Source organism: Neomonachus schauinslandi, chromosome 5 (assembly GCF_002201575.2).
Source record: "Neomonachus schauinslandi chromosome 5, ASM220157v2, whole genome shotgun sequence".
NCBI classification, from domain to species: Eukaryota; Metazoa; Chordata; class Mammalia; order Carnivora; family Phocidae; genus Neomonachus; species Neomonachus schauinslandi.
In genome coordinates, this window is record NC_058407.1 from 130,391,178 (window position 1) to 130,408,602 (window position 17,425).

The 17,425-nt window shown below is 40.9% G+C and overlaps 1 protein-coding gene across 1 annotated transcript in view; it reads right to left on the bottom strand.

Moving 5' to 3' along the window:
- Positions 1-321: 321 nt before the first annotated feature.
- The window catches only part of TAF3 (TATA-box binding protein associated factor 3), a 176,277-nt gene continuing 159,173 nt past the window's right edge, over positions 322-17,425 (bottom strand). The window contains exons 5-7 of the mRNA XM_021696695.1: positions 4,632-4,887; positions 1,588-1,694; positions 322-814 (exon numbers count right to left, since the gene is read on the bottom strand). Coding sequence (XP_021552370.1) covers positions 700-814; positions 1,588-1,694; positions 4,632-4,887 — 478 coding nt within the window. The 3' untranslated portion in view covers positions 322-699. The remainder of the gene's footprint in view (positions 815-1,587; positions 1,695-4,631; positions 4,888-17,425) is intronic.

Below are 17,425 nucleotides of genomic sequence, written 5' to 3' on the forward strand. Positions count from 1 at the left end.
GCCGTGAGAAAGCCAGCAGTTTGGAGAAGGGCACAGTCAGAATGCCACGAACGTAGAAACCACGTGCGAGTCAACAAAAATAATCTGCGCAAAAGCAAACAGGACATGATAGAAACCTTTTTCTTAAAAAATATAAGGTATTTCACAAAAGCCTGAACATTTTACATGTTAGTACTAAAAGTGGGGGGTGGGGTGGGGGCGGGGAAGCTTCATATATTTTCATCACAAAAATATTTACCGGTACTCCAAGTGGAGTTTTCTTTTCTGTCATTATGATTATCTTACTAGAGAGAGGGGAGAGGTTGCAAACTGTACAGACTAATGGCGTCCAGGAGTTACAGTCGAGGCGGCTGACACATTGTCTTCTCATCTAATACCTTAGCAAAAAGGCCCTGGAGAGAATAAAGAAAATCAGCAGGGAAGATTACAGTCTTTTTATTAATAATACTTGTCACTGGTCATAGAAAAGCGGGGACGTGGCGGTCCTGAGCCACGCCTCGACTTGAGTCTGTCTTCAGTCACACGGCCATGTGGGCCCAGGCCAGTCTGTCACGGGGGCCAAATCCAGAGTGGACAGTGCATTCTTGTCCTTGGGCTTCCGAGATCCGCTCTCTGTGGGAATGTGGGTGGTAGACGGGATGCCAGGACTGCCCCAACTCCCCTCCAAGGCGATGCCACTCGTCCATGCCACCTGACACGTCAGTGGGCCCGGTGCTTTCGCTTTTTGTGCTTTTTATCCTTCTTCTTGTTGGCACACTTGGGACAGAACCACTGCATTTCTTCCGGTGGTGCAGCCATTATTCCAACACAGGGCCTACACGGGCGTAAACAAACAAAAAAAGATTTTGGATAAACCAGCTTAATTTATGTAAATATTTATGTATATAATTAAATAATTTCTAAGTCTGCAGCCCGTTTAGCAGAGTCCAGGCTGAAGAGTTCTAGCACAGACAGCGGTGCTGCTAGACGTGTGCGTTACTGGATTTCGCGGTAGGGCCCTTTCGGACGCCCTGTGGGAGTTAGTGGTCATTCCTCCTTTCAGCCACAACGGGCTAGTTCTTCCGAGCAGTGGCCTGGCTATATCGTGTGACCGAATGGATTTCTATCTTTTTATATCTGATTTTTAAACTATAAAATGAGGAGATTATTTGCATAAACTCTGGCAGTGTTTCTTCAGTTCGGGGGCACGGCTGGGAGAGCTATGAAGAGCACACCAGCCGTCTCTTCCTGCACCTTGTGATGTGTTTAGCAAGGGGTTCCCTCCACGCTACCGTCAAGTGCTGCAGCTTATAGAAAGTTACTGGAAAAAAAGGAAAGGGAAACCCTTTGTCTCTTTCTCTCTCTCTTTTTTTAATAAGAAGGATATATAGGCTAGGCCAAATATTTGGGATTTAGGTTGAAGAACAACAGTCCTAAGATTCTTGATTTTTGGCGTTAATACTTATCACATGTTAATCTGACTGTGATTGTGCTCCCTACACTGCTCCTCGGACAGTCGTGGAATTGGGAGTGCGTCCAGGACGGACTGCGGTCACCGCTGTGCCCCGAGGAGCCCCCATCGCGGCCGGCCCGGCCTGCAGCACTCACCAGTGATACCAGTCGTCACAGTCATCACAACCGATCATGGGACTCCCGTCGTCGGGCTTGTTGCATCCGGGACAGATCCAGATCTGATTCCCCCACTCATCTCGGATCTGAGGTTTTTAGATGGGGGAATGGGGTGGGAAGGGCAAAAACAGAGACGGAATGGGAAAAAAGAACCAAAAAGAGGACAGGATAAGAATGATTACTTTATCATTTTCTCCCGTGAACCTCATAAACAAGTTAAACTAAAAAGAGAGCCGGTGGTTTTACAATTTATTGAAGTCATGATCGCCATCATCACTACCCTGGGATCGCATGAAAAAGAGAGAGCTACTAGGTACTCAGTGAGAAGACATTTGTAATGAATATTTTCAACTCTCTTTTGTAAGTCATAAAAACAAAGCATTTTATAACCAGTTCTACGAATGGTATGACCTGTAGCCACTATGATCTAAAAACTACTGTAAACACGTGGGTTGGTACTGATTCGGGTCATCACGGCAGTGAAAGCTGATATTTGTGCAAGCCATGGAGCTCGACCATATGCAGCCTCCTCAGTCACATCCACGGGCATGGAATTAACGTATGCAGCCCAGTGTGCGTGCATCACCTTATTACTTATTAGCCAAGCCCTTCTCCTGAACTAGCTGATAAGATCAAGGATATAAAAGAGCTGTTACTAAGTAACTTTCCATTCCCTTTATGACATTTTCAGTAAAGCACAATCAAGTAAAGGGCAAATAAAATAAGGGGTGCAGGAGGCCAATGAGCTACACATTTTAACATCATTTTGCTGTAACTGTGGTGTGCTCTGGAGTTTGCTTTCCTTAACTTAGCAGCTCCAAATGAGAAGCATCCCGAATTATGTCGCTTCCTCAAATTCCATGTTAACCAAACCAATTTGAAGAAACAAATCTATGACGGGCCTTCAAAAAACAGCAGACTACGAGCTGATTTTCAAAGGTTTTTACAGTAACACGGCAAACAGTCTCATTCAGTTTATTTTGCAAGGTACAGTCGGTTCCTATACTTTCAAATACAACACTGACCCGATATTCAGAAAAGAATGGCTCTCTTCGTGTGCGATGGGCGTACTGCGGACACAGATGCTTCATTCCACTGACATGAAAGCTTCCTGAAAAAACCTGGGCCGCTACAGCTCTGGTTTAGGCCTCCCTACGTCTAAGGGCAGAGATCCAGGTGCCAGCTCTCTAAGGGTAAGACCGGTCCAGCGTCCTATGCCCTGAAGCGGCCATGCGTGGCCAGCCGGGCTGCTGGTTGACCTCTCTTGAAATGAGAAGGCCGTGACTCTGCTGCTACATCAGAAATTGGCCGTAGCATCCTTAATAACTAACATCCAACCAGTGTACTGAGTTCTTCCAAACATCTTACTTTGTTTACTCATCCTGAAACAACCCTTGGATGGGTGACGAACGGGGAAACGAGCTGGGGGAATGTAAGTGACAGCAGCAAAGTCCCACTATTAGGCAGTGACATTTTTGCCCGATAGCCCATGTTTTTCCCCAGATCACACATTTTGGGCCCTGTCTACAAAGTGTCTCTGAGGAGATATAAGGTTTTCCATCCATGTTGCCTATGCCAGTCAGATCCAGGGAGTTAGCCCAAAAATCCACTTGAGAATCAGAAATTTTAGGCTAGAACACACTGTATTGATCATCTAGTCTGACATGAACCCCCTAATTACAGATGAAGCAATGGAGGCAGAAGAGGTTAAATATAAAATCTTTCCTGATCAACCAACCCATCTTGGGGTGATGCGACCTCAATTCAAACACCTGGAACAACTGGTCCTTGAATGGGCCATGTTTGTTTGTTTGTTTGTTTGTTTATTTATTTATTTTGAGAGAGAGAGTGAGCATGAGCAGAGAGGGGCAGAGGGAGAGAGAGAATCTTAAGCTGACTTCACACAGAGCGCAGAGCCTGAGCAGGGCTCCATCTCACGACCCTGAGATCACGACCTGAGCTGAAACCAAGAGTCAGACGCTTAACCGCCTGAGCCACCCAGGCATCCCGGTGATCACAGATTTTATCACATCTTCTATTTTTGTCTTGGATATTTTTCTGTTAATTTTACATGTCTTTATATCCTCTCTCAATACTTTTGAGATTTTCTTATCCTTTATATCATTATAGTGCCTTAAACGTATAATGATTTATTGAAATTTCCTTCTAAAATGCCTTAAAGAGATATAATATTTACCTGACTTATAACAATCATCATGAGTCCTACTTTCTAATCCTATCTATTCAGACAGGTCTGTGCCACCAGGAGGCTGATAGATCACAGTTTACACATTTGGTGGTCAGAGCAGTATTGTACACAGAGTGCCTCTATGCGCCTAAAATCTTTCTGTTGTGTGTATGTCACTCCACAGTGTACAAGGGACATATTTATAAAAACACGTCATTACTAGACTGACTTCAGGGTTTGAATGAGACCTGATACTACTCAGCATGGGGAAAACACCTGAAAACAGTCCCACGACAACAGTGTGAATTCATTCAACAAGCCGAGCTTTACCATCTGAAGACATGCTTCCATACTCAAGCTCATTTCCTTAACATGCAAGCCCTGGTATATTCCAGACCTTCGCCAATGAAATAATTAGGGTTGTTACCCAGAAACAGCATCTGGCCCATAAGATCTGTGCACATGATGTAACTTAGACTCTTAAGTGAAAGTTTAATTGCTTGATCAAGAAGTTCAGTGTGGGATTTAAATATCACTATTCATCCCTATATTTCTTCATTGACATTGTTGTATATACGTATAAAACAATATAAGCTAAAGAAAAACAATGCTTTGATATTATTTATGGAGACTAAATATGCAAACACCTTAAACAACACTCTATAGCCCAAAGCTTGAAAACGCGGTGGAAATATCTGTCTAGTCATAAAGGATTGCCTCTGAAATTCCGTAAGGACATAAGACACTGCTTTTTAATTGAAAACATTTTCACGGTGGAAGAGTCAGCTCCTAGGTGGCTCTTCCTTAACTACTACAGAAATAAAAGGCAGCATACCACGTAAGTGCTGACGGTCTCCGTGACCACACTTCGGACCGGGGCTTTGGACGTGCCGGCTCCAGAGATGGCTGGGGACGGGGCCGGCATCAAAGCCGGGGCCGCGGTGGATTGCGTGAGGAGCGGCGAAGGCACCGGGGCGGGGGTGACATGCACGGGGACAGGGGCAGGGACTGAGGCAGGCGGTGGGGTCTTCGGTCTACTCAGAGAAGGGGCCGGCTTAGCTTCCGGGGCTGGGACCACTTTGCTGATAACGCTGTCAACAAGAGAGAGAAAAGGAGAAGTCACAACAGGATAGTGGAGTCAAATCAGGCACTGAAGACATTATCACAAAAATAACTTTCTTCTTCTAGGAGCAAAACACTTTTTTTTTTTTTTAAAGATTTTCTTTATTTATTTGAGAGAGACAGATAGTGACAGAGCTAGCGAGAGAGAGCACAAGCCGGGAGGAGAGGGAGAAGCAGGCTCCCGCCGAGCAGGGAGCCCGACGTGGGGCCCGATCCCAACACCCTGGGATCACGACCTGAGCCGACAGCAGATGCCCAACCGACTGAGCCACCCAGGCATCCAGGAGCAAAACACTTCTGAGCGAGCGTCTGGGGATAGCAAGGCTCCCCACCCATTCCCCTCTCAACTTGGTCAGAGTCAGGCCTGGGGAGAAGAGTTAGTAGCAGGAGAGAGGGGCACTCCCCTGGGGGGGCAAGAGCAGCTGAGGCTCCCTTCCTGCCGTTTGCAGCTGGGGGGTCTCCAGGAGCAGTGTGCATCCCCAGAACTCACGCAGTTGCAGACTCGAGCTCAAACCCTCGATCTGCCACAGGCCAGCCCTGTGAGCTCGGGAAAGTCACTTCAAAATACTGTGCCTGAGCACCTGTACCAAGGTAGGTATCATCCTGGGCACTTTACATATATCACCTCACCCAGTCCTCACAACAACTTCAAAAAATTTCCATGATCCCATTTCATAGATGAGGAAACAGGATTAGAGAACGGAATGGGGCTACATGGGTGGCAGGCTTTGAACGAAGGTCTATTCGATTCCAAGTTCTTTCTTCATTTTTAAAAAAGATGCCTTATTTGAAAGAAAAGCAGTTATATATAATGCACATACATATTATATATAATTTCGAGCAGAGAGAAGGCAGTATTCCAGACAGCTTAGGAAACAGAGGTACACAGATATGCGCCCTTTGCCACATTCACTTCTGATCTCCCTTCCTCCTCTGCAAGGAACCACTGTCCTCAAGCCCCAAGTATGCTCTTTGTAGATACACACAAACGATACATACTGTATCACTGTTTTATGTTTTCTAACTATATAAACAATATAATATTACACTATATTTATTCTTGTCAACTAGCTTTCCTTAGTTATTTTTTTAATTGAGATATAGTTGTCCTATAACCTGTGTAAGTCTGAGGTATACAATGTACTGGTTTGATATATTTGTATATTGCAGTGATTATTACAGTACAGTAATAATATGATTCTTTTGGTAGCGTCAGCAAATACCTTTATCATGTCACATATTTATTTCTTTTTTGTGTTGAGAACATTTAAGATCTAGTCTCTTAGCAACTTGGAAGGTTATAATGAAGTAATGTTGACTATAATCTCTATGCTCTGCATTAGATCTCCAGAACTTACTTGTCTACCTACAGTTGCCCACTTAATTTTAGGTCTCCTGATTTATCCATGCTGATACATATAGATCTGTAGCATTCACCTTAATTGCTATATAGTATTCCATGGTATGAATAAGTCAAAAGGTTTGTGCCCACTGCCCTACTGAGGGTAAAATAGATTACCTTGTAAATGTTACATGTTGACCTGGAAACACGTTCAAGAGTTTCCCCAGGCTATATTCCCAGGAATAAAGTTGCTGGGTCGCAGGGCATGCACATTCTCATCTCTACCAGGAATCCCAATCTATTCCCTAAAATGACTGCACCAACTCATCTCTTTCTACTATCCCACACTAAACTTTCCAAGCCCTGCCTTGCTGATCAACAAGGTACAAATACAGACAGCTGCCTCTGAGAGTTACAGTGAAAACCTGGATATACAGAAACGTGTCAGAAAACATTAAATGTAAAGTGTGAGCACCAGCATTACACGGACGCCTGTAGCTAGCTCATGGTAATGCCTAGCATCACCGTTACCGGCCGGCATCTTTCTACCTTCTTAAAGGCTTAGAGTTTAGAAAGCACCTCCACAAAAAACCACTGGTTCTTTGCTACTCTCACTGGAAGTTTATACAACACTAAATTACTTTAAAAATTCCACGATGTAAGCAAATAATGCTCTCTAATTGCTTTCCATTTGTCTCATCCAAGTGTGACTGCCCTCCTAACTTGAATGTAGCCAAAGACCGAGAAAATTTAACAGAGGCTGTTTGTGCAGGAGACACTCAGTACTGCTTGATACAATTAATAGTGAATATTTATTGAACACTTACTAAGTACCCAACTGTTCTCAGCACTTGAAAGCCAACTGCATGGAAGGCACCGTGCTAAATGTTTACTTGCCTTACTTACTTGATCTTCACAACCACCAAATGAGGTTAAAAACTCTGATTATTGTCCTTTCATGAACCAAGGCACACAGAGATTATGTACCCTGTACAAATTCATAGGCTACTATGAGACAGAGCCAGGATTTAAACCCTGGCAGTCTGATTTCAGAACCTGTGATCCTAACAACTACACTATGCTGTCTCTCTCACTGCTTACTGAGTGAGTTCTGCCCTACATATAAGGTGGGAGTTCAAAGACCTTACTATGGGCATATTTATATCTGCAGTGCAAGCACTCCTTATTTTCATGGTTAGACCAAAATGTTACACACTATTTTTGGAGGCATTTTCCCATAATGGTTTGAAATATAGGTGCTGGAATCAAAACTAAAGGAAAGCAGGAACCCAGAGAGGTAAGTTGAACACAGATGTTTCGCCCTGAGGGTGTGTGTGCATACCGTAAATCTGATCTTTGGTTTTGATAAAGATGACAGGTTTCAATGCCCAGGCCTGCCAAAGTGGAAAGTCTAATAGAACTCCCATCCCACATTAAAAACTCCCAGCAGGCTATACTGATTAAGGAAGAATGAATCAGGGCCTTGTGAATTCTTAGCTCTGCTTGTCCGGGACACTGTATTAAAAAGTACTCTGGACTTGTAATGTGCGTAGGTACCCAGCACTAATCATCTTGAGAGGAAGTGACTTGAAATCTAGGCCTTTTACCTATATTATTAGTGCAGATAGTTATTAAGAGGAAAAAAAAAGCACATAATCAAAGAAATCTAGGCCTTTTACCTATATTATTAGTGCAGATAGTTATTAAGAGGAAAAAAAAAAAGCACATAATCAAAGAAAACCAAATATAAGAGAGAGCATCAGGGAGAACCAGAAGATAACAGACAGAATAAAGGGACCCATAAAGAGTGCAGGGACTAGAATTATCAACTATGTAGCAACTACATGTAGTTGTAGCCTACAATATTCAAAAAAAATAAAAGGCAAAGCATGACATTACCTGCAGGTAATAGGAAGTTATAAAGAGTGATCTAGCAGATTTGAAAAGAAACGAACTGACCTAGAAATGAAAAATACACCAACAAATTTACTCTCAGCAGAATGAGAGAACTATAAACTCTGTAAGAAGACAGAAGACATGATCTAGAATGTAGCTTGGAGGGGGAAGGAGAGAATACAATAAATTACAACCTTTAATAATTTTAATGTTTAATAATAATGTTTAATAATTACTACACATTTAATCATAATTCTAGAGAAAGAATGGTGCAGAGGGCAAATGTTAACAAGAATATCTGAGGATTTTTATGGAACTGATGGCAGATACCAATCCACAGACTTATGCAGCCCAACAAGTCCCAGGCAAGATAGAGAAAGAGAAATCTGCACCTGGACACATCAGAGTGAAACTACAAAACATCACCAAGAGGAAAGTCTGAAAAGTGGCCAGAGGGGAAAAAGAACATTACTTTTTTTTTTTTTAAGATTTTATTTATTTGACAGAGAGAGAGAGTTAGCGAGAGCAGGAACACAAGAGGGGGAGTGGGAGAGGGAGAAGCAGGCTTCCAGCCGAGCAGGGAGCCCGATGCGGGGCTCGATCCCAGGACCCTGGGATCATGACCTGAGCCGAAGACAGACGCCCAACGACTGAGCCACCCAGGCACCCCAAGAACATTACTTTCAAAGAAACCGATGGCAGCTGACTTCTCCATGGCAACGATGAAACTGGAAGACAGTGGAATAACATCTTCCATGTGCTGAGGAAAAGTCCATTTTCTCTTTGAAAACATCTCTCAAGAACAAGGATGAAATAAAGACATTTTCAGGCAAGGAAAATCTAGGGACTTGCCAACAGTGGATCTTTTTTTTTAAAGATTTTATTTATTTATTTGAGAGAGAATGAGAGACAGAGAGCATGAGAGGGAGGAGGGTCAGAGGGAGAAGCAGACTCCCTGCTGAGCAGGGAGCCCGATGCGGGACTTGATCCTGGGACCCCAGGATCATGACCTGAGCCGAAGGCAGTCGCTTAACCAACTGAGCCACCCAGGCACCCCAGTGGATCTTTTTTTTTTTTTTTTTTAAAGATTTTATTTATTCACTTGAGACACAGAGATACAGAGAGGGAGAGAGAGAGCATGAGCAGGGAGAGAGGCAGAGGGAGGAGGAGAAGCAGGCTCCCTGCTGAGCCAGGAGCCCGATGTGGGGCTCGATCGCAGGACCCTGGGATCATGACCTGAGCCGAAGGCAGATGCTTAACCATCTGAGCCACCCAGGCGCCCCGCCAACAGTGGATCTTTACTAAAAGAAATTCTAAAGTAGCAATTCTCAAATGTTTTGGTCTTAGGGACTACTTCACATTCTTAAAAATGACTGAAAAACCCAAAGAACTTTTGCTTATGTGCATTGTACCTGTCAATATTTGCCATATTAAAAATCAAAACTGAGAACTTAAAATATACTTACTTAGTAATTCATTTAAAAGTCAGAATAATAAACCCATTACATGTTAACAGATAACACTTTTTAAAAATCAATTCGGAAGAAGACTAACACTAGCTTCATACTTTTGAAAATCTCCTTAATGTATGCATAAGTAATTGGAGAGGGGAGGAGTGTGTTAACGGCCTTTACAGATAATTGTGTAAATTCTTCAATACTGCACCCAAATGCAATGAGTGATAGTTTCTTCAGTTAGTCGCTATGTACAATCTGAAACGATATTGGTAAGCTTTTCATATTTTGTTACATTAAAATTCATTGAACTGCTAGCACTTTGAATAGTTATTTTACCCACACATGGTTTTATAACATCATGCACTGGTTTGTAATATTGGTTCACTGAATTATGCATATCTTCCAAATATTTACACATTTCATTATACAGCATTAAAATATCACATTTGTTGGTGTTAACATCATCTCATCAAAAATGTCTTGGAGTACTGAGGAGCTGTCAACTTGTAATATGTTTTCTCTAATTTTTACTCTAATTTTTACTTCAAAGTTGCCATTTTATCATTTATAACAAATATTCACAGGTATTTTCCCTGAAGTAAAAGGCTTCCTTTTTTCATTTTTGGGGAAACGTTGGCTAAATATCTAAGTCTGGAAAACCATTGTTTGTCAGTTGCTCTTTCAAGTAAAAATGGTTATCTTCAGAAAAGCTGCTAGTTGAGCTTGCAACTTAAATAATCACACAAATACTTCTCCTCAAGACAACTATTATATTTTGGTATGGAGAGAAAGTGTTTTATTAACGCTTCCTATTTCATCACTATCCACTTTGACACACAAACTACTGAAAAGCTGGATATCCTGAGGGCCTAAGCACCACTCTGAGCACCTCTGTTCTAAAAGAAGTACTTCTGGAAAAGGAAGGTGATCCCATCAGAAGGTCTGAGATGCAAGGAGGAATGATAGACATGTTGGTAAAGTTGAATATAATTAAATAAAGTTAAATAAAATACATGGAAACAATAATACATAAACCAGCAGGGGATGAATAGAGCTAAAGCATTCTAATGCACTTCTATTATCTGGAAGAAGGTAAAAAAGGTATTAAATTTAAAATGTGGTAATTTCTAGGGGCGCCTGGGTGGCTTAGTCATTAAGCGCCTTCGGCTCAGGTCATGATCCCGGGATCCTGGGATCAAGCCCCGCATCGGGCTCCCTGCTCTGTGGGAAGCCTGCTTCTCCCTCTCCCACTCCGCCTCCTTGTGTTCCCTCTCTTGCTGTGTCTCTCTCTGTCAAATAAGTAAAATCTTTAAAAAAAAATAATAATAAAATGTGGTAATTTCTAGGTAACCATGTAAAGATTAGGAATGAAGTATAACTTCTAAACTAGTATGGAGAAAAATGGAATGTTAAAAAAAAATAACCAATCTGATAGAAGGAAAGGAGAAACCCAGAACAATAAGACAAACAGAAAACCCAAAATAAGGTGGATTATAACTCTAAAGATCAATAATTATATCATGTAAATGGTCTAAACAATTTACTTGTCGGATTGGGTAAAACAGTGAAACCTAACAGTATGCTATTTATAAGAGGCATGTCTAATAACAGAGCAACGGAAAGGCTGAGGGAATTGGCCAGCAAAAGTGGCATGTGGACACACGGAAACGTGACAGCACACAAAACAGATTGTAAGGCAAGAACTACCAGTGGTAATGAAGGTTTCTCCATAATGATAAAAGGTCCCTATGTGCCAGGAACATATAACAATTTAAAACTTGAATGCACTTAGAAACATATCCTTAAAACATATAAAGCAAAACCAAGAGAACTGTAAGAAATGGACAAATCCACAAGTGTAACTGGGGATTTTAGGATATCTATCTGGAACTGAGAGAGTAAGCAGTCAAAAAACCAGTAAAGGGTTGTCTGGGTGGCTCAGTTGGTTATGCATCCACCTTCGGCTCAGATCATGATCCCGTCCTGGGATCATGATCTCGGAGTCCTGGGATTGAGCCCCACATCGGGCTCCCTGCTCAGTGGGGAGTCTGCTTCTCCCTCTGCCTCTGCCCCTCCTCCCCCTGCTTGTGCTCTCTCCTCTCTCATTCACTGTCTCTCTCAAATAAATAAAATCTTAAAAAAAAAAAAAATCCCAGTAACAATATATAAGGTTTGAACAAAGTAACAAAAATAACAAAACTGACCCAATGGACATTTAAAAAACTCTGTATTCAACAAATACAGACTATTTATTCTTTTCAAGAACACACTGAAAGAAACTGAGCAAACAAGTCCATCAGGCCGAAAAATACTCTGCACAGTCTGTACACATACCTGTTACCCCAGCGATGCTAGTTTTCCCTCAAAGGAATGCAAAGCCTTTACGTTTCTGTATCCTCAGCACCTAACATGGCAACTGGCACTTGTAGTCACCTCACAAATCTGAACATAGTTAATTTTATTAATCAAACAAACAAAAGCTGGTCCTGCAAGTAGTGGTTTCCTAGAAGAAATGATACATTGAGGAAATTTTCCTAGCCAACAAAAATTACAAGAAAAAACTGCACTGTGTCATATGCACTATGATGTGGGAAGAAAGACAGATAAAGGACAGGAGAGGAAAATATGGGATGTCAGTAAAGCGAGAAGGAGATAAAGCAAAGAAATACCAGACAGGTTAGGGGGATGGGGAGACCCAGGCACCTGTGGTTGTGGGTTCCACAGAGCCAATGGACGGGGGAGGGGGGGCGACCAGGAGGAGGACAAGAAGAAGAAACAGCCTTGTGATGTGAGGATCAGAGGTGGAAATACGCCTGGAAATCTAAGATATCAACAAGAGGGGGCTATTGGAGGGAAGGACATTTTCTATCTCCTACCTACTCAGAGGAATGATGGGTGGGGACTTACAAAAGGACATGCAAAGAATTTGTTCCTCTGATTATCACTTTGTTTCAACTTTACTATTAGCTATTCCAGTGGAAAATGTTTGCTGGAGGTTAACAACTGAACTTATTACCTAAAATGGTATTCACATGATCTAATAGACAATGATCATACAAAATTGACAATTAGCTTTGAGTTGTAAGATGGTGTAGTTAATTTGGAAAAAAGATAAATTACAGGGTATATCGCAAATCATAAATTCTAAAAGGATTAAGTATTTGGTAAAAGAAAATGTAAAACCATTAAAATACCCCAACAAACGAGTAAACATATGTTTTTAATCTTGGGGTAGAAGAGGATTTTCTAAGTATGTCCGCAAAAGTAGAAACCATAAAAGGAAACACTGATTTGATTGGGCAAAAACTGTAAATATCATAAACAAAATACCATAAAATATCTTAAGCAAAGGTAAAAGACAAAATGGAGGAAAGTTACTTGCAACATACGATAGAGGGTTCACTTCCTATTACATAAAGAGTTCTTTCAAATCAAAACCAAAAAGACTAACATTCTTATTAAACGTGAGCAAAGGGGACACAAGCAGGTGATAGAGAGCGAAAGAAACAAAAATCGACAACAGAAAAAAAAAAAGTTCTACATTCATGGTAATCAAAGACATGAACATGAAAACAACAATAAAATACCTTTTTGGATACAAATTAAAAAGATGTCAAGATGGGGGAATGGGAAGGATGGTTGTACAGCACTTCTAAATGGTTAACAAAACCTTAAAAATGTACTAGTCTTGACCAGCAATTCCATGTATAGAAATCGATTCTGAGAAATAATTAGACAACTATGCACAGATATGGGTAAAGAATATTATTTATAGCATTGTTTATGATTGCCCAAAACTACAATGACTATAATTTAAAATACCCCCAAACAGGGGATCGGTTAAATAAATGAAGATAAACAAAATGCCACTGTTATCTGAAGAGATGATACACGCATACATAAATGATGTTTACCCCCCAACAAGTTATGGATACTATGCGTAAGAGAATCCAATTTTTGTAAGAAAAAAAAAAGCAAATAAGAATGGATGAGTGTGTATTTAGAAAGAAGTTCAAAAGAATACACACCAAAATGTCCTGAAATTGGCTCTGCATGGTGGGGCTACAGGCAGTTCTTTTTTTTAAATTTTTTTATTTTTAACATTTTAATTCCAGTATAGTTAATACACAGTGTTATATTAGTTTCAGGTGTCTGATATAGTGATAGGTGTTTTTTTTCTTTTGGTATCATATGTAACTTGTGTAATAAAAGATTTAAGTTAAAAACACTTGCCACAATATATACATCTAAAATGTTGCTGGGAATTGTGAATGATGGTTTGAACTGCACATTTATGATCTGTCCACTTTTCTGTACATATGTTATAGTTTATTTAGTAAACTTTTGGGAAAACACAATGGCCTGGCTAAAGCCTTCCAGCCAAATGCTGACCATGGTCTGGGTGTAGAAGCCCCAAGCTAAATTCAAAAGCTGCTCAAGTGAGTGTATCTAAGCTGAGTGTATCATCATTAACATAGATCAACAAGAAAAGGGTCAAGGGAGGAGAACCCCATAAAGTTATGCTATTCTGGTACATAATTAAAATCATAAATTTGAACCGAGGTATTAAGGTGCTTCACAGTCTTGTCTTTTCAAAGGAATAAAATGTGTGCCGTTGCTTTGTGTCCCAATTATGTGCACATCTGTCTCCATCATCCACATTAGGCAGTACATTTCTTGGGAGTAAGGTGGGTATCTTATTTGTCTTTGAATTATTTGCAGTATAAAACAGTGTCTTAATACATATTCATCAACTTTAATAAGTGTAAGGCCTAATACTACATTGAGAATTCTTAAAAATAAGTGTTTTACTTTTGAATATTTTTGTCTGTTTACAAGATTTTGGACTAGGCCAATTTCCTCTTTTCCTTCCTTCCTGCCTACCTTCCTAACATAATACTTAAAAGAGTTCCAAGACCACTGAGATTTCTATTTGCCAGCATGGATGTGGTTTCCTCACCTGGGAACTGACCCTCAGACCAAGAATGATGATCACATCAATGTCAGGATCAAGCACATCTTGAAGGTTTCAATCTAACTATTGTCTGGAAATGCTTTTAAGTTGCTTTGAGCTCCACCAAACACATAATGAACATTATCTGCCTTGCCTGACTCTTTCACTTCTCTTAGATTTCTCTCTTACCTATGAGGCCTGTGAATGGTACCCCCGAGAATGGCTTAGCATTAGCTGTACAGCCAATGGATGTAGAGACAGGTCATCACTTCATGGGGGCAGGGCCCAAAATCTCAGAGATCTACCTGCTCATACATATCTTATTTTTCAATTTAGACAGACAGTGGTTTGATGAAAATTACTCATAATAACAATAATCCTTCCAAAACGCCTGATATTCCCCTCTACTTCAAGTGAATTATTCCTCTTAAAGGTACGTGTGTGTGTTTCTCATTCAAATTTCCCGAGTGGCAAAAGGAAAAACATTAAAGTGGGTACTCAGTATTGATAGACAAAACGTGTCCTAACTTTGTTTCCAAGAGATTAGACTGGTCACTAAAGTGACTAAAGTGATTTGTTTTTCCCGATTCCTCTGCATTTTATGAGAAAATACACGAGAGCTTGAAAAGTTATTTTTGATTTTAGCTGCTAGGTGACTTTTGTGGTAACCGGATACACAGCTTTAAGAACAATCCTTTCATTATCTCTTCAATTTTGCACATTCCAGAAAAAATAAACAGTTCACCATGATGTAATTTCTCATAGCTTGTGAGATAAATTATCATCACCTAACCTAATTATGATCATTGTAAAAATAACTTTGGATTCCTAGGGGCCTTCACTGCCAATCTTTACTGTTCCCCCCATACTTCTAAACAGTGTTTTGTGTCTCCATATTTTTCTCCCTGAAGTATCACCTTTTCCCCTACTTAACTGCAGAGCAGGTTCCCCTCCAAAGCTTTCTGTTGAATAAGCAATGTCGCGCAGAGTAACCAACACCGCCCACAGCTGTGTCCCACAATGGTTCCATGCTGCTAACATTACATCTTTTGGAGGATTTGATCAGAGTGCCCTAACTGCGATAAACACTGGCGTTATTCATAAAAACGTGTAGAAGGAGGGATTTTCAGTGGGATTTCTTTACCTGTTTCCCCACCACAAAACAGTGAAAGAAATAGAATGGGTCATGGGCTGCTTGGCCTGCAAGGCAAACTCACAGCTTGACAAGTCAATAAAGAACCAATCCTCACCTCTCCAGCCACACAGAGCCTCCAAGGTTAGAGGCAAACACAATTTGGATATGTCTGCCCAGGGGGTTTAATGATTCTCATTATTCAGCTACTGTGTGCAAATACTATGAAGCCAGTAACCTGAATTATCAAAGTCCGAATAACTGGCTACTAACCTGCATACAAAGTTCAAAAGTTCCCTCACAATGGTTCACTTATTCACCCTTAAAAGTGAACGGCCATTTTTAAGTGTAACAAAATAAAGCCATAGGTAAAAACTATTTTAATCACCTCCAGGAATTTAATGTAAACTTCGGGACAGGCAAGTTCTTCATTGTTTGGAAGAAAAACCATTTTGATTTAAGAAAAAAAATGTTCCTTGAGCCACAACTCCCTTTTCTTCTTCAGATTTAACATTTCAGCCAATCTCAGAAATACCATGTACCTTTTGAAATACCATATAAACCAAATTCCCATGCTGCATTTTAAACTAACTCCTTACAACACATACAAAAAGCCCACTGAGATTTCACTTTCATATTACTATAAAACTGCATATTGGGTCACAGTGGTGACCCAATATGCAGTCACAGTGGTTTTATAAAACATCACAGTTTTGTTTTCTTATTTTCATTTTGAAAGTCCTAGAAATGCTATGCCAGGGTGCCTGGGTGGCTCAATTGGTGAAGTGTCTGCCTTCAGCTCAGGTCATGATCCTGGAGTCCCCGGATCGAGCCCCGCCTCGGGCTCCCTGCTCCTCCTTCCCCTTCTGCCCCTCCTCCTGCTCATACTCTCTCTCTCAAATAAATAAATAAAATCAAGAAAGAAAAGAAAGGAAAAGAAAGAAAGAAAGAAAAGAAAGAAAACCAAGAAAGAGAGAAATGCTACCCCAAAGTATGGCAGTCAGCATCCGAGGACCCCACCTCCTAGTCTTCCTGCACTGTGTGTCCCCTCACAAGACAGGCTGGCTGACTTGTAGGACTAACAGGATTCTGTGAAAACAATGGTGGACAGCATCCATGCTATGTGAGAAGAGACACCGAAGCTTCTGATTTGCTGTCTCTTGGATCATGGGGAAGTCAGGGAAGTCTCTGGGGAAGTCGGCTGCTACATCAGGGGGACACAGAAGCTGCCTTTGGACGAGGCCCACGTGACTGGCAATGGAAGCCTCCTGCCAACAGCCATGCATGTGAGCTCCCAGCACATGCTCCAGCCCTGGCGAGGCCTTCATTGCCGCCCTGCACAGCAGCTAGATGCGAGACCTGAGTCAGAACCACCCAGATTCCTGACCCATTGCAAACTAGGAAGTAACAAATGTTTATTGCTTCAAGTTGCTAAGTTTTAGGGTCAGTGGTTATATGGAAGTAAGAAATATACCAAGTATTTATTTTATCTCATTTAGGTATATAAATAAATATTCAAAATTTAGGGGAAATTATGTTTTAGAGTATCAGTGCTTCAAATGCCAAATTGTAACAGTGTCATTTCCATATTTCACATTTCATCAAAAGGAACAAATACCCAAATACAATTATGAGAATCGGTTTTATATTGATTGTTCAAATCAATCATTACTGCTTATTCTTCTTGATCTTCACAGCTCAACTTTTAGCATTCATATAATTAACA